General features: G+C 43.1%; 2 protein-coding genes and 1 long non-coding RNA gene across 3 annotated transcripts in view; 1 reads left to right on the top strand and 2 right to left on the bottom strand.

Moving 5' to 3' along the window:
- Positions 1-274: 274 nt before the first annotated feature.
- On the bottom strand, positions 275-989 carry TIMM13 (translocase of inner mitochondrial membrane 13). The gene is made up of 3 exons (XM_055804891.1): positions 777-989; positions 584-652; positions 275-512 (listed from the first exon to the last, which is right to left on the bottom strand). Exons 1-3 carry the CDS (start codon positions 912-914, stop codon positions 414-416), a joined length of 306 nt encoding a protein of 101 aa, XP_055660866.1. The 5' UTR covers positions 915-989; the 3' UTR covers positions 275-413.
- A 119-nt stretch (positions 990-1,108) lies between these two features.
- On the top strand, positions 1,109-16,271 carry LOC129784511 (uncharacterized). Its single transcript, XR_008747342.1, has 2 exons — positions 1,109-1,503; positions 11,832-16,271. It is a non-coding gene; the product is annotated as an uncharacterized LOC129784511 (long non-coding RNA).
- The window catches only part of LMNB2 (lamin B2), a 32,924-nt gene continuing 14,434 nt past the window's right edge, over positions 2,365-20,854 (bottom strand). Inside the window, exons 3-12 of the mRNA XM_055804805.1 lie at positions 20,467-20,623; positions 19,686-19,811; positions 17,674-17,844; positions 13,089-13,214; positions 12,670-12,890; positions 11,790-12,081; positions 11,166-11,273; positions 10,154-10,273; positions 8,637-8,738; positions 2,365-7,663 (exon numbers count right to left, since the gene is read on the bottom strand). Of these exons, the coding sequence (XP_055660780.1) occupies positions 7,622-7,663; positions 8,637-8,738; positions 10,154-10,273; positions 11,166-11,273; positions 11,790-12,081; positions 12,670-12,890; positions 13,089-13,214; positions 17,674-17,844; positions 19,686-19,811; positions 20,467-20,623 (1,465 nt within the window). The 3' untranslated portion in view covers positions 2,365-7,621. The remainder of the gene's footprint in view (positions 7,664-8,636; positions 8,739-10,153; positions 10,274-11,165; positions 11,274-11,789; positions 12,082-12,669; positions 12,891-13,088; positions 13,215-17,673; positions 17,845-19,685; positions 19,812-20,466; positions 20,624-20,854) is intronic.

Here is a 20,854-nt window from a genome sequence, read left to right as displayed (position 1 = left end):
CATCTTACGGCAACTTCTCCACTGATGAAAAAAGGGACTGGGTAACACCTGATGGCTGGGTTCTGGGCAGGGGGACTGTGTTGCTGGCTTGGCCCCCCTTCTTCCACAGAAGCCTCCCTGCCTCTCGCAGCCCTTCCAGCAGGAATTTACCAGCTGCCATATGCCTTGGCCAGTCTGGACCGTTGGGAAGGGGCATGAGGCGAACGAAGCAGCTCACGCCGGCTCTCAGGGCTGGAAAATCCATTTGCTGCTGGGGCTAGTAAGAGCCAAGGGATGCAAAAGGTTCAGCGAGGGTTTATTGCTCTGCCACAGCAGGGGCCGGGAGGGCGGCAGGATTGTCACCCCCAGCCACCTGGCCTGGCCGCTCGTCCCTTCCCCACATGGTCCCCCCGCGGTCCCGCAGCCGGGGCGCTTCACATGTTGGCTCTCTCCCGCTGCAGCCGGGAGTTGTAGGCTCGGGAAACCGTGTTCCAGGCGTCCATGTAGCGGTCCATGCACATGGCGATGCACTTCTGCGGGACAGAGAGCGCTCAGGCCGGGCCCAGGGGCCGCAGGCACCCATCCCCCCACCCCCCGCGCCCACCTGCTCCGAGTTGTCCAGCGCGCCGCCCGGCTTCCCGATGCACTTCCGAAAGCACTTGTCCGTCATGCGCTGAGGGAGACACCGTGAGGGGGGCTCGCCGGGACCCCCAGCCCGGTCCCCCCGCGCTCCCCCGGGCACCGAGCGGGGCCCAGGCCCGGCCCGGGACAGCCCCGCCGCCGCGGCCCCTCCTCACCTGCAGCAGCTCCTGCGCGTTGGCCACGGCGATCTGCACCTTCACCTGCTCCATGATGAGCCCCGGGTCCAGCTTCCCCCCGCCGCCGCCCCCGGAGCCGAAGTCGGAGCCGAAGTCGGAGCCGAACCCGCTCTCCATGCCGCAGAGTCCCGGCGGGCGGCGGCCCCCACGCTGCCGGCGAAATGGCGGCTGCCCGCGACTACGGCTCCCGGCGTGCCCCGCGGCCGGCCCCGCCTCTCCCAGCGTGCACCGCGCCGCGCTCCCTCACCCGGGGCGGCGGGGGTGGCCGCCTCAGGGGCCGGGGGCGGGGGGTGGCCTCTTCAGCGGGGCCGGGCGTGGAGGCTGGGCCACCTCAGCGGGGCCGGGGCCGGGGGGACGTGCCTGCTGCCCGCCGCGTCCAGCGTAGGGCGGGCAGGGGGCGGCCCCTCCGCCTGAGGCGGCCCCGGGCTCCCCGCGCCCGGCCCGGTGTCGGTGGCGCCGCCGCCGCCGGCCCTGAGGCGGCCCCGGCCCCCGCGCTGCCCCGGGCCGCAGCCGCGGCGTGGCGGGTGAGGCACAGCAGGTCCCAGAGCGCTGCCCACAGCACCCGGCCCTGGCACCGGCCTGGCCCCAGGGAAACGCTGCAGGGCCGCAGCCCCACGGGCATGGGGAGCGGGCTCCCCCCTGAGCCCCACCGGGAATCCATGCTTCTGGCCTTCGAGGATGGTTCCCTCTGCCCTGGATGACTCAGGTAAGAGGCCGAGACCCTTAACGCCTGCGTTAATTCCACGGTGGTACATCCTCCATTAGTGTAAGCGTGCTGTGGGGCCGGCTGGAAGCGAGCGGGAGCCACACGTCTGTGGGGCATTTCCCAGAGGAACATGCGGACAGATCGCTGCTTCGAGCCGGGGCGCTGAGCAGAGCCAGCAACGCGCTCCCCCACACCAGCACGGCCAGCTCTCGGGGTACGGTACAGCATAGAGTCCTCACCGTGGGTCTGCCCACTTGAAAAAGCAGCCGTTCCTGCAGCTCACAGAATTACCAGCTAGTGCTAAAGACAGGGTAGTTGCCTGTGGTACGATTTTACGGTGAGTACAGCCTAGTGAAAAGCAGCTGCCAGGCAGCAGAGTTAGGCTAGGGCTGAAGGCAGCAGCTCACAGCAATGCTTCTGCCCTCCTGGCTGCTGAGCACCCATCGCTGCTGGGCTCGGTGGCTGCTCTTGCTCTCCAGGATCAGGTAGGCTAAATGGAAACTGCCCCTACAGCACTGCGGAGGTGCTCAGCGCTTCAGCTGACCTCCTTTCAGGGGCTGTGGAGGTCAGTGAGGTGACAGGAAAGGAAGGGGGCATTCATCTGCTCCAGCGACTGCAGTTCTTCCCTCTGCTTTCGTTGGGAGCAGTGCTACTTGATCAGAGGACAGCGCTTGCCCTGAGCACCCGCATGCAGCTTAAAGCATCCATTTGCTCCTGGAGCACCCACCAATTCAGCTGATCTTTTCAGAGTGTGTACAGGGCATGGTGCCCTATCTACACACAGGGAAGTCCCCTGGGATGAATCACCTCAAAACAGCCTGCGTGGTCTCTGTGTGGGTTAAATGAAAGAAGGAAACAAAAGAAAATGCAAAACATTTATTCGAGTGTGTTGTACAAAAAGTTTCCAGTCATAAAATGTATATTACAAATCATTGAAAAAGACAAGACGTTTGGCATGCATATTCTAAAAAGAAAAAAACCAACCCACTTTGAAATGATAAAGTCTAGATTCATTACATAGTTTTCATAAGTCCCATTTGAACATTTTCATCATTTTGTCTTTGTATTTCAATTTGCAGCCTTTTCCACAACTCCATGTTTTAAAAACTTGAACCTTCCAAAACCTCATCTGCAGCAGCTGACTGGAGGTAGTCAGTTAAACTGACCAGTGACCTAGAAACAGAGCTACCTAAATACAGATTGTGTTAAAACAAAACAGAAAATCACAATTCAAGTCACAAGGCATCAGTTATGAAAATAGAGTTCAACTGTATTTTGTGCCCAAATGGAAAGCATTCTGGCTTAAACTTGTTTATCATAGCTCACTGCATTTAATTTTAGTGTAACGATGACTTGGGTAGCTGGAATACACAATAACATCTACCTTAACACAAAATCATCACTTCATTAAAAGCTAACTAGAAAATTTGGAGGTTCAATATAACACATTTACCTGAACTCCAAGTCGAGTCACTGCTTGTGCTATTCTCAACGGAGTCTTTCAATATTAAGCAACCTTTTCACTCTCTAGACCTTAGCATTTCAAGAAAGGCATTATGCTAACAAATAATTGCATGTAAATATGGTCTTGTATTTTAAAAAAAAAACAAAACAAAACACTTTTCAATTATTTTAAACTGGTTTAAAGCTAAGCATATTGAAGGGCAAATAAAAATTCTGTTTCCCAGGCCATTTTAAATGAGAAAAGAAACTCTCCCAACATAATTTGTCTTGACATTCAGCTAAAACAGTGCTTTGAAAAATGCAATCACTATCTCACCTTCCACTCACTGGTTTACAACAAGGCTTTGTCTCCTGCTCACACAGGGTTTGGACCCAACAGTGGCAATAAAATCCAGTATCAAATATGGATATGCCTTTGTTTAGAAGTAAGACTTTCAAAAGAAGGTACAGAAAGAAGAAGGAGAGTGGCTTAACAGTGAGGAAGTAAGAGAAGTGGCTACAAGAGATGGAAAACATATAGCATGCATGTTTTCATACAGCATGGAATTCTTTCTGATGCACACAAAAGAAACAGATTCTCAAATGTTCTGGGGTGTAGAGAGGATTTCTAAATGCCTCTTCTAACTAACCTCTGTCCAGGTTGCAGTTAAAGGGCCTTTATACAGGATGAGCATTAAAAAGAAAACAGGCGTATAAAACGCAGTAAGATCCCTGAACAGAACGTGAGGTGCCCTGTTGCTCAAGGACAAACATGCATACGAAGTGATCTCCTTTCACAGTACAGTCTGCTTTGCGCTGCAATACAGTTCTCATGACTCGTGTAAGCTGCCGCCAACCCTGTCTGGCTTTTACGCTGCAGGTCATGGGAAGCAGATGTTTTGTTTTCTTCCTGAGACTTTTGGTTCCTGCTACAAACACAAACTCTGCCAGCAAACTCCAATTTAATGAATAGAAACGGTGCTGAAGCCAAGTGATCAGTGCATCAGTGTAAACTATTGGTTCTGTCAGGGCAGAGCTACAGGCCCCAACTAGCCTAAGTAGACACACTGGGAAATAAAGCTGCACGGCAAAGGAATCACAGCCACTTTACCACTTAGAATAAGTCACTGCAACACAACAGCTAATTAACAAGTATAGAAGCAAAGGAGAAAGAAGTGGCATGAAACGTCAGAGGTTCTCTGTAACCCTGTCTCACTCTGCGGGACACCACATCGCCGATGGTTCTGCAGATGGAGGGACTTGTTCTGACACAAGCATTTGCATACGGTACAAACTTCCGAGTAGGTAGTACGCATTTATCATATTTTATATGATACTCTGTTATGATCTACACAGTGAAAAGGCCAACTTAACTATTATGCTGCAGTTATACTGCTATTCCTTTCTGCTCTTAACCACAGAGAATAGTTTCAGATATTTTTTTCCCCCCCATCCAGAATGAAGTTATTTGCTTATTTTTCTGGAATAAGAAAATCCGTATGGGTAGTTACACTCACCTAACTACTCTGATAAAAGTTATACTGGTTAATTTCCCTAATCAGAGAAGCCTTACAATAATTTTTCCCCCGACAAGTCAACTGTTTCTCCTTCAAGCTCTACATCAGTATCAGACACCGGAGTAGAAAAGCTGACTATCCTCCAAATTCTTCAAGAGCGGTTCACATACAGGATGATGAAATGGGAAAAAGAGGGCAAGGGGACACTGGATTTTATTTGAACAAAAAGCTTTAATTATCATGAAGATGACAAAAACCCTAATCCTTGAAAGACAGGAAAAAAGAAACAATGCTTTTTGGGTTGGTAAAGCCAAAAAGCTCCCCATAGGGAGCACCAGCTCTAAAGGGATAATTTGTTACGCTGCAGCTCAGCATCAAAAGCAAGAGGAAAGGATGGCATCTAGAGAAGAACGCCCACACAAACAAAAGTACGTGGAATACAGTAGTTTTTGTGTGTCTTGTAATTTACAGCTAGGAATTATTTTTAGTAGCCTTTTAGAGAGCACTGTGGTGACACCATCACCCATATTTAGACTGCTGGCATTCAGCTTTTCCCACAGTGTCAGTCACTGCTTTAACAGGAACACCTGTATATACCTAAACATGGTACTGAAGAAGAAACTAACCTGTTTCCAAAGGTGAAAGACACAGTTCCAAATCTAAGGACAAATTCTGCAGACTGTTACTGAAGGGCACAGTGCTCACCACAAAAGATCCACAAGCACCAGTCCTTAAGGCTACAAGACGACACACTCCCCATACAGTAGCTGTTAAAAAAAACTATGGCTCAGGTAGCAAGGGGTTTTTCCTTATTTGAGCTGCCTTTCCTAGCCCATTCTTCACAGGAAAAAAAGAAAAAGTAGAAAAAAAAAAAAAAAAATCACAAAAACCACTAACTACACTTACTGCTTTAGTATTTAAGATCACAGAACAGTCTTGAATGTACAGGACAATCTTAAAAGAAGAATAAGCAATCTGTAAACTGGCCAATATAAAAAAAATAAATACAGATCTTTAGGAAAAAAAAGCAAATAGCCCTCAAACATTATGTAAGTCTATTGTAGAAGCTGTGGGTCAGAAAGGGAAATGCTGTCCAGTGGTTGGAAGGTGCACTGCAAAAATACTTTTACATTGATTGCATTAATTTGCCTAACAACAAATTTAAGAAAAGGTAATTGATAACAGTATGTCTGAGAAACATAATTTCACTAGATACATTTTACAGAGAGATAGACATGATTTACTACATATTTAACCTTCTACTCAAGCAGAGTGGGAAAATTACATTAGAAAAACGGCCAAGTACATCAATAAAGTTATCCCATTAGTCCAAACAGCCAAATCTTCATACTGCTTTTTTATAATGGATCTTCTGATAATGGATTAAAAACAGAATTCTAAATTTCTATTAGTTTAACCTCAGTAATTCAGTTGTCCCACTCAAATAGAGAAAAGTAGCATCTTTGATTTATTTTTAAATGGCAAAATAAATCCATAAGCTTAAAAAACCCCTTTTGTTCCCACCCTGCTTGCATTACAAAGCCATCAGTCAAAGCCACTAAACTGACTTTCTAGGTTATATCTGTCAGTCACAATACTGTTCAGAGAACATAATGTCCAAAAGCCACCGAAAACATCCAAACCTTGTAGCTTGTTTGATGAGTCTATACTATTCAAATGACAAGATCAGAGTTCAAGAGTGCAGGTAAAAACAGGATTCTATGCTGGCATAAAATGGTATCCAAATTTCGTATCCAAACTAATAACTAGTGGAAAAAAAAACATCTGCTTGTACAGTAGTCAGTACATTCTTTGGAGCAGTCAGGTATTTTTCCTAGTGCTTAAAGATGCACCACTGTATAAATACTAACACGAGGAGAGTCAGTTATCTCCACAGAAATGCAGCAGAAGAAACCTTAAGCTAAAGGGACACTGTCAGATACAAAATGCATCATACCGAAATAAAAATCACCTACTACTCATACAAAACAGTTTTTTATAAAAAGCATTATTCTCCCTTCACTCCCTAAGACTTGACTTTGCGCACTGCAAGGCTATGCTTATGTCCTGAACAACAGCAGTTCCTTTTAATTTTTTTTTAAGTCATTACACTATTTCTGTACTATTTTGCAAATACTGCTCCTTAAGATATCTGACAGTAACCCTTTGAATACAAGAAGTATGAACAAGCTGCATCTAGCTCCGATTAAAAAAAGTCAACATTTACACAGGATAACCTTTAAAATCCCCAATATTTATCACTGCCAAAAGTAAAAACATTTTTAGCTTCTAAAATCTTATTGTTTAATGCCGAGTATGTCAAAAGCATTAAATCATGATGCTTAACATCCTAAATACCGTACTTCACAACTTGCATCCGTGATCTAACAAGCTTTCATAAAAACAGTTAAAACTCTGGTTTTGACACTTCCATACCTTCAGATGGTGTATATATTCAGGAAGCAGAACCCATTGTTCTCCTCCTTCTGAAATAAGGATATGGAGCTAAGGTGTTGACAGATGTTTTTACTACTAGGCTGTCAAACCTCAGAGCAGGACAAGGTGCCACGGTCATGAGCCAAGAATGTCAAATCGGCAGCTTCCCTTTGTTACTTCCACTGGTGGAGTAGCATTTTTAATTAACTTGGGGTCTAATTTCCTAAGCTGGGCACTGCTGAGGATACCAGGCAAGACCCTGCTATTTCTTAAAATAAGGAGGAGACACTACTGTGAATCTCTCCTGGAGCCCTGCAGATGAACACACTTTCTTAACTTTTTTTTTTTTAAATTATACTGGTTATATATGCAATTTTAAGTTTACCATACACTCAAGGAGTCTCATCCCATTTTAGCTAAAAATTTCTTTTCTGCTGCAGGTTTGTACATAAGACTTTAAACTCTGTATGGGGAAAAATACTGTATTCCAATATAGTGTTTCAACAAAGAGGGAAAAATAAATCTATTAAAAATTCTGGCAGTTTTGTTCAGTAAAGGTTTTTTTTTTGATTTTTTTTTATAAAAATGTACCAAGGAGTAAACTTCAAAGAAATCAGATGATGCATATAAAAATAGTTTTCAGTGGCTCTGGAGGGAAAAAAATAGCAAAAATAAAAGGAAATAAATGAAAAAAGGCAAATAATAGTTTCTTTTTTCTTTCTTCACATCACTGAGCATCCTCTAGAGGTTGTTCTGGGATCCCCCTAAAACAAGACAGACACAGTTGAACTCAGTTCTTGCTAGCTTTTCATACTGTAAATCTAGACTCCAGTTATCAACTCAATTGTTAAATGCATTTTTTTGGTAGTTTAGTGATATTCAGGGAACATCACAACTGTAGAGAAAGCATTGCACACATGTCACAGGCTACTGCCAGGATTAAGACCTGCTACTCTGGTTGTGGTTTTCTATGATGGGTTGATGCGGTTCGTCTCCATCACTGATCAGAAGAACCACTGGAGTTTGAAATAAATTTACAGTATTTTCTAGTATCACCTGTATGATGTAACTTTCTCCTTTTCACTCTGCCAACTGCTGTTATTTCCCAGTACTTAACTAAGGGTTATGAAAACATACAGGTGGTATTATTAAGAAAAAACAAGTTTATTTCAGATGTAGCAGGTATATACTATCAGAAAATAAACCAGTAAGCTGAAGCTTGCAGCAGCAGCAGCACTCCCGCTTGCCTGGTTTTTAGTGGTTATATTTCCCGGTGGTTATATTCTGCTTACAGCAAGAATGCCACACACTTTTTTTGTTTGTTTGGTTTTTACAGAGAAGGAAATACTGGAATGGGAGTAACACTCACTGCTAAAACAAATCTTACTAACCCTAAAAACAGTCTATGCCATTGCAGTGCTGTAAATACGTGATCTGTTGCATACTTCCATAGAAAACCTGGCATCCTGACCCGACATTAGCCACTGCCTGAGCTCTAACACTATCGATTCAAGCAGCAATGCCTGGAGGAATTGCTCACTTTGTGCTCTTCTCTGTGCACTGCAGTAATGCTGCAGGGTTGCAAGCCATTCTGCCATCGTCCCCTGCAAGCATCCACTGGAAAAATGGACCACGAAGCTCAGAGCTGGCAGAAGTTGAAGGCACCCCCCTAAATCTTGCGCCTGGTTAATCCAGCCAGTGAGGCACAAGTTAAACATCTGGTCCGCATCTTATTACCTGTTGGTTGAAAAGGTCTTCCTCTCCAAACTCTGCTTCATCCTCTTCCTCTTCATTCTCTCGCACAACTACTGATTTAGTAACACTTCTCACTGCAACTTCCTATACAAAATAACAAACAAGGAAATGGCTAGTAGTCTCTATCTATCTCTTAAATTTTTGCTATACCATCAATATAATACCCCTATTAAATTTTGGAGGGTCTAAAGCAACGTGCCCTAGATTTAATATTAGCTATACGAGCAAATACTAGTAATATCCTGCAAACCACAACAGTTCTATCCACTAAAAGGCATGTAATGTAATTTAGCTTCAGGAATTTTCTTTCATTACCTAAGGATTTGAGAGGAAGCAGCCATTTACAGGTGGCCGTTAGTCAATTTTATATAAGCTGAAGTCTTGTATAGAGACCTACTGGAATGCATGAAACTAAAGTTTCTCAGTATGATTACACAGCGTTAAGAATATTCCTAATTTCTACTAAATATTCTCTATCAATTACTTATCTCAATTATCAGGACAGTCTTCCAAATCAGGCGTGAAAAGGAATTCTAAAACCCCAAGAAGCTTCCTTTACTACTGGATTACTTTTAACACTTCTTAGTAGTAAGAAATTCTTCTGTACTCCTGTGCCCTTGAGATCATATATGCAAATTTCTACTTGTGGAAGTTGTCCTAAACATACACTTTAAGCAGGGATACTGAAGGTATCCACAGTGGGAAGAGACATGGATTTGAACTTTTCTCAGATACTAGTGTAACCACTTCTGTTTGAATACTAAGCCGGTTAGCTTCCTATTTGTACAAACGACCCTCCCTCCTACCTTGTCCTGTGCTGCTGCTCCTGCAGAAAGTGCTTCCACACAATTGCCAGCAAGAAAAGCAGCATGAAACCAGACAAACCTGTGGTCTGCTTCACTTTCCTGTTTCTATCAGATGGCTGGGATAATGGCACATTTATGAGTAACAGCCAAAGCACAATACTCCCTTGCAGGAGTCTTCTGCAGGGGTGGTTTTATTTAAAAAAAAAAATAATAAAAATCCATTCTGGGCAGATGTAGGACAATGCAGAATGAACAGGAACCTGTGGCAAATGAAAACTTCTGATATACTGCCAACATTGGAAGGACAGCTGTCTTCCTATGTTAAAGTATTTACACTGCACCCCAGAATGTTGTAGGTACTATATAATGCAACTTTGAATTGCCAGCAACACCTATTTTATTTGTCGCTTCTAAAAACACATACTCGAATTCTCTACTAGCAGGGTGTTTTTCTAAAATAGGAGAAAAAAAGTCTATGGATGTAATCAGGATGATGGTCACAGTTTTCCAAAATTTCCCAAAAATCTCAGATACTCACAAGATATTTAATTATGACAGGATCAGAAACTGATTTATTTTAGAAGACAATAGGGGAGATCTTAAAATCAGGATTTTATCATTGATGTCATCCCCCTAATGAAAGACTTCGGGGGATAACCCAGCCCGCAGCCTTTTCCCACAGCCCCAGCCTACCTCTCCTTCTGAGTTTACGAGGTATGTACGGATGTTTCCTCCGGTGCCCCAGCTGCCTTGATTCTTCCACACGAGAACAGAAGGGGGGCTGTGAGATACACCTGCATCTGCACCCCAAATCTAGACAGACAGACATTCTGTAATTAGCTGTTTATGCACATTTTATTTTTGAATACATTTTTGAATATACGCCCAAATTCTCCTACTCCTCTCTGCAAACTGGTTTTGTTTCTGAATTCCAATGGCAGTTTTACCCTGCTTTTACCTACACCATTACTTGTATTAAGATATTATTCTCAGTCTACAAAAAATCCCCACATTTGCCATTTTTCTTAAAAAAAAAGACAAAAAATTATGTTATATTGAAGTCATCACTTTTTTCTGAATATACAAATTTGTCCTACCACCATCTCAATGACTGTACAGAGCCAAGACATAAAATGCAGCTTATAGTGTATCAATTTAATATTTTATATGTATCTGAGCAATTGCTACTTAAGCAGAAATAGCTAGAACCGATTAAAAGAAAGCCTTTTTTTTCTTCTGAAAGAACATCTGTTGCAGACTGAAAATAAAATACAAAACTGTAGAAAAGCAGCTGTTCAACTACAGCCAAGGCTGAGAATGTCTAATCTTAAACTTAACGTCCACTAAGTGGACTGAACGAATGAGTAAATGCTCTGAAATGTTTCTTTTTTCATTAAGAGGTTGAGCAGAATGAGTGCAGCAAACCTGTGCAAAGGTGTTTGAAAACAAAGTCCTTTTGACCCACCCCCCAAAATACCTTTTTCTTCAACTTTCTCTGTGCCCAAAGTGGTCTTAAATACTGAAGTGCTAATAAATAAATTTGATTTCTGTTCTGCATTTCTATGACTGAAACCCTGCTCCTCTACAGTGAGATCCATGAAACCAGAAGTTATACATCAAATCAGGCTGTACCAAATATCAGATTTACAACTGCCACAGCATCAACAAAAGATTATGTTGTTGACACACTGTAATTATAACTTACTGTTACAGTCTGCCCAGCTCTGAGGACGTATTTAGGAGTAAATTTGTAAGCAATTTCTTCTCCATCTCCGATTTGTCTTTTCAGTCTCCAATTACCCAAAGACTGATCCTAATGGAAAGAGTCATAAGGTTATTTAGGGTGAGCAAAACAGAGCAAATAGGTGTTGGAGGTTTCTCTAGGTCTCTGTGTTACTAAAATAATGTGACTGTAAGTTTATTTACATGGTTGTTAAGACATCTGCATTCTAACTTGAAAGTATTTTTCTGTACCCTCTACTAAAGTGTAAATCCTCTAAGGTCATTTGGCAAAATCTAAAGATGCACATTTTGCACAAAAAAGTTCTGCTAGAGCCAGCAACACTATTTACACGACCAAGGTACCAGCACACGTGTTTAGATATTTGGGACACAAACTGTATTCTCTTCTTGGTAGCAAACATTACACTCATGCTAGCACGCTGTAATGTTCAACTTTCAAACGCCCTTGTTAATTATTGCAGGACGCTGCACCTCTAGACCTTGCTCCAGCTCTCCAAGTAACTCCACCTACTTGTGCTACAACCCCTGTGTAACAGTTCCATTTAGCTCCTCCTCCTGGTTTTCCAGGAGTTCTGCTGACACTCACCTTATCAGAATTGTTCTTCAGTTGAACATATTTGCCCTCCAGGTCTATCTCTTCTATGCTGATACTTCCTGTAGCCGAAGCTTGCTGGGACATCTGGAAGCTACTGCTACTACTGCTGCCACTAATACTTCCAGTGCCAATTCCACTTGTTCCACTGCCTGAGAGCTCCTCTGCTTCGATGCGTTTTCTCTTGCCTCGGGAAGAGCGCACAAGTGAAGTACTGCTACTGCTGCTGCTGGAGGTAGCCCGAGAGACGGTAACACGGGAGGAGGGACTCGGAGAGAGCTTCAACCTTCACACAAAGAAGCAAGCGTTCCAATTAACTCATCCAGGGAACTACACACAAAGCAATAATGCTATCATATACTCCGTAACCAAACTGCAATACACCCCGAGGCTGGCAGTGGCCTCACTGTGTGCCATGAGGACCGCATGTAAGGGGGGTGGGGGGGAGCTATCCATCCCTGAGGAATTTTCTGGTGGTACGATTATGTGACATGGAAAGCCATACAAACGAGCACAACACAGATCATGTAACCCTTCCCTCCAGTGTATCTACTACTAAACATACTATTCTTGGGCCACAGCGCTTAAAACCAGGACAGCACAGAAGTATAAGCAATTAAATAAAAAGAAGAGGTGAATGTCAAACACAGAATGATACATTCCGCTGTACTCCGAGGTCATTATAAAAACCAAAATATAACTAAAGACTATTCACTTGTAAGTGTTCATACAGCACACTGTGGTGTGAAGCCAGTATGACTTCAGTGAAACAAAAGTCTGGAAATTTCTGCTGAACTGGTAAAAAAAAAACAAGCCGAAGAAATGAAAATAACACCTGCTATTTGTAAGAAAAGAATGTGGAATCTGTACATACCTTTCCTCTTCTCCTTCCAGGAGTTTTCGGTAAGCACTGATCTCCATGTCCAGTGCTAACTTAACATCAAGCAGTTCTTGGTACTCTGTAAGCTGCTGCTGCATCTGGTCCCTCATATCTGTCATTTCCCTCTCCTTTGCATCTAGCATCTTCCTAAACTTTTCCCGCTCACCAGCCATCATTTCCTCCAATTCGTGAATGCGATCTTCTGCAGCACTAGCCTAGGTAGACAGCACAATGGAAAACCCAGTTGGCATCTACGTGGGTACAGTAAGAAAGTTAAAAATTTGTCTCCCTCCCCAATGAACATAAAGATTTCTCTCTGGAAAATCCAGAAAACGTGAAGGAACAGAAATGTTAATAAATCCAAACAATACCGTGCTCTGTATTAGAGATGAAAGCGAATTTAGTCCCTTTACCTGTTTCTGAAGGCCAGAGAGCTGGTAGTTGAGAGCTTCTATTCTCATGCGAGCCTCCTTCAACTCCTCTCGAGCTGCACCAGCAGCTTTGTCATTTTGGTCAGACGACAGTTTGGCGTTCTCCAGCTGGAAAGCAAGTTTTATACAAGTCACTTGGATTGAGTTAGATAACCTGCAAATACCCTTTTGGTAAAAAAATAGAAGCTATTTAATCTTAAATAATTTTAAATGGCAATCTGGTAAGTTTATGGTGAGAATTGCTTAACATTAAGGAAATGCCCTAAGGACCAGGAAAATCTATTTCAGTCCTATTCCTATGGAATTTGCTTACGCTATTAAAAATAAAAGTCTATTAACCCTTGCAGCACACAAGCAGCCTTCCACTTTCCAAAAACCAGGTTCATGTGATCATGGTCTCTGCCTGTTTGTTGTAAGAACAATCACACTGGGTCAGAGCAAAGGCTACCTAGTTCATGTCCTGGTCTAACGAGAGACCAAGGTCAATAAAATATTCCATGGGTATTATGTCTCAGCTGGCCATTTACAATTCAGGGACTTCCCAAACCAGAGACAGTATTTTGATGCTTACTGCCTCTCTGGATTTTTCAGGCAGGAACTTGCCCCTGCTTTTTGAATTTATGGGGCAAGGACTTTAGCTGTGGATCACTGAAGAACAACCTTACTTTGTTTCTTCCAAGTCTACCACTGGACATTCACTGTCCCTACTTCTGAAAAATAATAAACAATCACTCCTCATTTACCTTTTCTCTGCCATCTATGCTTTTACAGATATCTATGGTAACTTCCCCTTCTCTTGAGACAGGTATCTCGTTTCCCAGGAGAAGTTTTATTTTGAACTTTCTTCATGCAGGACCTCTTTCATACTCTTAATTGTCTTCGTTAGTCTTCTCTGTATTACTCTGTACTACTTTTTCAAGAAGGACTAAGACTACCCACAGCACCCCAGATGACATCCTGCCCCAGAGGCAAAGCAGCACTTTCAGTTATATTCTCTGTCCCTAATAGCTGCCAACATGCAATTCGTTTTCAGTTTTTGTTAATTAATTTCACCTAATGAAGTTTGTTCACTTCTAGTGACTACTTTTAGCCAAATCTGACAGAGAAACAACAGAGCTCAAAGCTATTACAAGGGAAATTTCATCGAAGTAGATAGCTAGAAAAAGCATCCTTTTCACGCCTTGCAGGTGGAGCTCAACAATTCTGCTACACGCCACAGAATCCACCCAGGAACTAAATTGCCCCAGTCCCAAAAACTGTTCCAAGCAGGACATGATGTTTAGCCACACAGCACAAAGCTTTTATAAAAATCAATCTTCATTAGCTCTGCTGATCACAAGGCTCTGAGTAGGGCAGAAAACACATATAGAGCCTTCTTTAGGCTAAGGGTTTTGAAGGAACTTCAAACCAACTATATACTCCATTACTTGTGAAGTTTTAAATTAGAGAATTATTTAAATGCTGACATTCACTTCCTTACAGTCATGCTGGCATAGTGCCAAATCCTCGAGTTTAGAATGTCTGTTATTTATTGTCAAAGGTCATGATCAGAGCTAGAAGTGAGCTTTTACCCAAGACCCTCTTCATCCTGGAGAAGCTCAGTAGCTAAACTTAGGGAATACAAGGTCAAAGCGGCCTGTTAACAGCTCAGGCTCTCTCTGACAGGGACACATCTTGATCCAGAAATCCAGGGAATGAAGCTCACAGCTAAGCCCATTTTCCCCTTTGCATTCCAGCTTCACCCATAACAACCACCATCTTTTATATGGGGGGAAAAAGCAGCTTAATTTGTTCATCCCCCTTGTTCAAATCTCATCAATTTTTCATTCTCAAAGTCTGTATTTTGCAGACTTTTTTTTTTTCCCTACCCTGGATCTTCTTCTGACCGTGACAAGTGAATCCAAGTATCTTGTATAAAAACATCATCTGTTCCTAACTTCAGCAAATAATACCAAGACTGCTAACTGTACTTAAGTTTTTTTTTTAGTATCTATTATCTATATTGTTGTTGCTGTAAGAAATGGTTAAGTATTTGTAGATCAATGTTTCTTATACTGTAAATTATCAAACCAAAGAATTCAAAGGGAATCTCAGTGAAAGGTGGGGGAGATCAGTGTTAGTGGGAACGTAGTTTCTCTGCTGCAAGAGAATTAGAAGTAACTGTATTATTGGCAAGTATTTTCAATAACCAGAAAACTGGCAGCTAATCCCTTCAGGTAGGGCAATGAATAGTAAAACAAACAAAAAACCCAAACATAAACCAAACAAACCTGTAACCAGGAGCTGTACCACTAACAAAGCTACTCCTCCCATGGCCCCAGTGCTGGACGAACTGGGATTTCCTAACTCGGGATTTGCAGAGGTGTGACGGGTACAGCTGACTCCCAGCCACGCTTTGGTGCGGGCTGACTAAGAAGCAGCAGGACTCCATTCCTGGCGTGAATTTGTGAACTGCAGAGCCCCTGGCTCATGCACACAGGAGCGAAGGGGTCTTGAAAAATATTCCAAAGGTACAGAACAAGATACCAGAGCTAAAACAAAGACACATATCTTGTCTATACTACTGACTAGCAGCCAACTACTTCATTACCACTAGGATGGACCCAGTTTGAGCTCTCCCTGAACCGCAGCTGGACTGCGTGACAGGTGACTCTCCCCTGGCGCAGGGATGTCCCTCAAGGTTAGAGATTCCTTATGTGAGACTACAAGATCCTTCCTTACCCGAGGTGGAGAGAGTCCTTACCCACGACAGATCGGTGGTAAATGACTACGAAACGTTACTAATCCAGGTAGCTACTCGATATTATTATAAACGCTGTATGGATAATCCCTTCAGACATAAACCACTGACCAAGCCAGAGACTGAAATTGGATCCAACCCCACCTAGGCTCCAAAAGGAGTTTAGAAGGCAAGGGGGTCCACTCTGAACGTCGTGACTCAACAGGAGGGTTCCTCCTTACTCTTTGCGTCTCTGGTCTCTGTATGAATCATTCTAACTCAATTTTCCTTTGTATGCTCCTTTCGTGCAGTAATTAATAAGGTGAATCTTGCCATCAGACTTATGGAACCCTGTCAAATCACTGTTAAACTTTATTAAATTCCATTGAACTTACTGAACTCTGTTAAATTATTATTTTACCTCAATAAAAAAATATTACAGCTTCTCTCTTTTGAGCGAGTTGCATTCCACTCATGCCAAACAACAGGCAGATAAACCAAAAAAGTCCAAATATTTCTAGAAGTTTAAGCAGCATTCTCCTGGATTAAATTAACTCCTATGTTCACATTTTCCCCTCTACTCCGCTCTTGTGAAACCCCACCTGGAGTACTGGATTCCTCAACACACAAAAGACATGGATGGACCTGTTGGAGCAAGTCCAGAGGCAGCCACAAAAATGATCAAGGGGGCTGGAGCCCCTCTCCTGCGGGGACAGGCTGAGAGAGTTGGGGTTGTTCAGCCTGGAGAAGAGAAGGCTCCGAGGAGACCTTACTGCAGCCTCTGAACACTTAAAGGGGTCTTGTAAGAGAGATGGGGACCAACATTTTAGCAGGGCCTGTTGCGACAGGACAAGGAGCAGTGGTTTTTATAGAAGAGTGTAGACTCAGACTAGATACAAGGAAGAAATTTTTTACAATAAAGTGGTGAAACACTGGCACAGGTGGGTCCAGAGAGGTGGTAAATGCCCCCTTCCCTGGAAACATTCAAGGTAAGGTTGGATGGGGCTCTGAGCGACTTGATCTAGTTGAAGATGTCCATTGCCATTGCAGGGTGGTTGGACTAGATAATCTTTAAAGGTCCTTTCCAACCCAAATTATTCTATAATTTCCAATTTATAAACCATGACTTTCATCACCAAAGCTGGTCCAATACCTTGCCTGAAGTTTCACTGCCACCACTGAAACCACAACTGTATCTAGTAATTTTCCAATCCAGAACTTAGGTGATTGCAATGTGATAAGGCTTACACACATTTAAGAGTACTGGGACTAGTAAGAACATTGCAAAGGCCACAGTAAGAGTAAAGTGACAATGCAGCCTTAGACACGGACCCCTCTCAGTATGTCTGTATGTCGCAAGCTCACTGCATCCAGCCAGAAGCCGGTGTTGAAACGCACCAACCCCCCAAGCCCTCCAACCCATCCCTCCAGGTTCTTAAAGCCCAGGTACCACACCTGGCAGGTCTCCTCCACCATCTCCATTTTGGAGGAGGAAGCGGATCTACCGACGTCAAGAAAAAAAAAAACCCTTATGGCAGAAAACATTGTCTGATCAGTTACTGCGTGACATTCGCTATTCCCACTGCATCCTCTGCAGCGAGCAACTGTTCATGTGTTTTCTCACAAACTGGCATTTTTTGGCTAAAGCTCTTCCTAGCGATTACCTCTGGCTGGGCCCTCCATGCAAACACATCTGCACACAAATGCCACAAGAGGCATTTGAACACCAGGTCAAAGCTTCTTCAGATTCCAATTACTTGTCCCCTTAAAAGACAGTTGGGCTGATGGGAAGGGTTTTATCTCCCTAGCCGGCCTTCTGTCAGACCGTGCTGTGAGAGCAGCGGTTACCTTAGCCTGATAGGTCTGCTCCAGCTCCATTTTGTACAGTTTGACTTGTTCATCATGTTGATTTCGCAGATCCTCCAGGGCCTGAGTCATTTTGGATTCATACTCCTGTTGGCGACTCGTGTCCACCTCAACCAAACGATGTTCATGTCGTTTTCTTGTTTCCCTTATTTCCTACAGACACACCAAAAAACCACGGACAAATTCCCACATTAGGTTAAATAGTACAAGTAATTACATTCAGACAACAATTAACTATTTCACTACTAATTAGTCAGATACAGGAGCTACAGTACTAAAGGCATTAAGCCTAAGAATTGCTACTTGTACTAACAGATGCAAGTTACTGTCCTCATTTAGCAGGATGTAATTCTTAATTGATCGGACTCAAAAATAGGTTTAAAAATATCCATACACATTTTTAAGGAAGGAGCTGTTAAATGCTACAAGAATCAAAACGGAGGGAAAAGGGGAGAAGAAAACATGAATTTTTACATAGCAAAGAGATTGTATATGCTGCACTATAAACCCTTTCCCCTCTCAATATACAACCCAACGTTACAATAGCAGTCAGATAAAAACGAACGCCTTTTGCAACCATTAAATATATTGAAAAAATAATTAAATTGCATCTTCAGATTTCACTTTTAAGCATATACAGATCTCTCTCTTTCTATATACTGGATGACCTCTACTCATTAGGTTTTGATTATGTTAGTAGTAAAGCAGCAACCCAAGCAATCCTGAAGACATGATTTTTTCTGGTCAGAGTCTGTACTGAGAAATGTTCATTTTTAGAGAAGTACAAGTTCTCCGTGCCTAGAACACTGGTCCCAAACTAGCGAGGGGAGACTTACTCATGCACTTATTCATGTTGAGCCCTGCAGAGACCTGGCCAGGCCTGAATGCACGGTATGAGAAAAAAAACAATTTCTCCCTTCAGGGTAGGACAAACAATCGGGGAGTGGTTCAGAGTACTGGGAGGAGGCCTGAAGGTAGCAGCACAGCCATGAGGAGAAGCAGCAGACAAAGAAAGCAAGGCTCGCTTTGCATGCTTAAACTGGGGTTACAGCAAGCTAACACAAATTCAGAGCAACTTGGGTAGCCGTTTGGCAGAAATGCTCTACATCTAAAACAAGACTTAGAAACATGCCCTTCTATTCACAGCAATGTGCCCTGGTGTGATCTGGATGAAGCTTTCCCTTCTGTGGTGAATTTTTTATGCCAAAAAAACTCAGCAAGCAAAAAAACAGTCTCTCAGTAACTGTAGGTGATGACCCCTCAAGAGGCCACAAAAATATCATGGGGGACTACAAAGCATCAGGTGAAGGGCTGAGCTGATCTAGCAGCTCATCACCACTAGAATCAGCAGACTGCACTGACCAGCTCCCCATCGTGATGTTCAAACTCCAGCGGAGCTTTGGACCCTTCAACTGAATCAAATGGATTCACTAACCTAAAGGAAACCCATTCCTTTTTTTCTTCCTATATTGAATTGGTCCATACGAGGATCCAAGAGCGCCAGGGATGGCTAAAGGAACAGCCCTGCTTCAGCACAGCAAGCTTTCAGCTTCTGCTGTCTCATTTAGCTTCACCTTTACGCGGCAGCAACACCATTCTCAGAGAGCACAGGTATTCCAAGGCCCTACACCCAAGGGTCTGTCATTTCAGTGACATGCAGCAGTCCAGCTACTCCATGGCATGGAAGAGAGACGATGGCCAGTACAACTCAGGGTGATCTACCTGGCTGGTTGTCTTTCCCCTTCCCACAGCAGTCGGTTCCTACATTAGCTCACCCACCCATGGAACAATACCCTTGGCACTTGGCTCTCATGCCAGCTCTACTACTGATTTACCACGTAACTCCTGCAAAACCTTTAACCATTTTATTACTCCATCCATTTATAGCAGGATAATACTGATTTTCCCTACCTGGACTAGTCAGTAATTGTCTACAGTAAGTTTGAATAAAACTACATGAACTTCTGACTATGATGAGATGAGGTTGACAATACCTCCTCAAACACATTCTTCCTGAAATCCAGATCCTCTTGCAAGCTCTGGCACCGATTCTCCAGGTCCACACGCATGAGTGTCTCCTTCTCCAACTGCTTCTTAGCCACAGCATGACCATCCTCAGCCTAGAAAAGAATTTTGAAGACAAATACTTATTTTTGTCTGGATCCCTATTTTCCATGCATAATCCCTTTATGGCCTTAATTTGACATCTTTGGGCCGATTATTCACAACAACAAATCTAATGTGGAGCCACTGACTTTCCAAAAAACCCCAACAAAAAAAGGAGTGTGTGTATTTGTGAATATTTAAAACAAGCTTTCATGTATGTTATTTAAAACACAGGGTTATTTCAATACAGCATAATAATAGAGTTGAGGATTATTAATTCCTCAAGCACGGCATCTTGCATGTTGTTCTGTTTCTTGCTAGTGTAGTCCGACTAGCTATGCCAGCATAAGTCCAAAATTATCCAGGCCCTTATGAAGGACAACATTTAATAACCTGTTATCTCATGAATATAGAAACGCTTACCAGAATTTTTTAAATAAAAGCTTTTGGCTAGCAAAATTTCTAAACACCATGTTGCTTTGGTTGTTTTACAGAGATTTTTCACAACTTAATTCTATATCCAAGAGAGGCAGGCAAAGGTTCAGCAGTAAGCAAGCTGGATCAATGATGTTCAGACTATAAACTAACTCGAAAGAAAAAAAAAAACAAACAAGTTCTACAATACACAGCCTCTCCTGTGCTACAGCAAGGCAGCATTCGCTCCCATACCTTAGCAAGCTGGGCACGCAAATCAGCCACCTCTGCTTCCAGACTGCGTTTCTCGTTCAGGACAGTATTGAGTTCTGCTTCACTTCTGTGAAACAGCACTTCAAGATCCTTAATGCGACCCTGAGCCACAGACAAATCTGCATCTTTCTTCTTGTAGCTGAAAAAAACCAAAATTTAATTATACTAATACACACAAAATAAATATATTAATACACACATCTTGAACACATCTTGGTTATAACTACAGATATTTTGTTATTACACACATTTGATTAGGATTAGTGTACCACTATATGGTTCCTAGAGTAACCTGCAAATACAGCTAATAAAAGTAATAATGAACACCTCTTAAAACTCGCAGCTTGTACTAGTGTGTTGTAAATGCACT

The sequence above is a fragment of the Falco peregrinus genome, chromosome 5, assembly GCF_023634155.1.
Source record: "Falco peregrinus isolate bFalPer1 chromosome 5, bFalPer1.pri, whole genome shotgun sequence".
NCBI lineage: Eukaryota > Metazoa > Chordata > Aves > Falconiformes > Falconidae > Falco > Falco peregrinus.
Note: the sequence above shows the minus strand (reverse complement) of the source record. Positions and strands in the feature narration are given on the sequence as shown.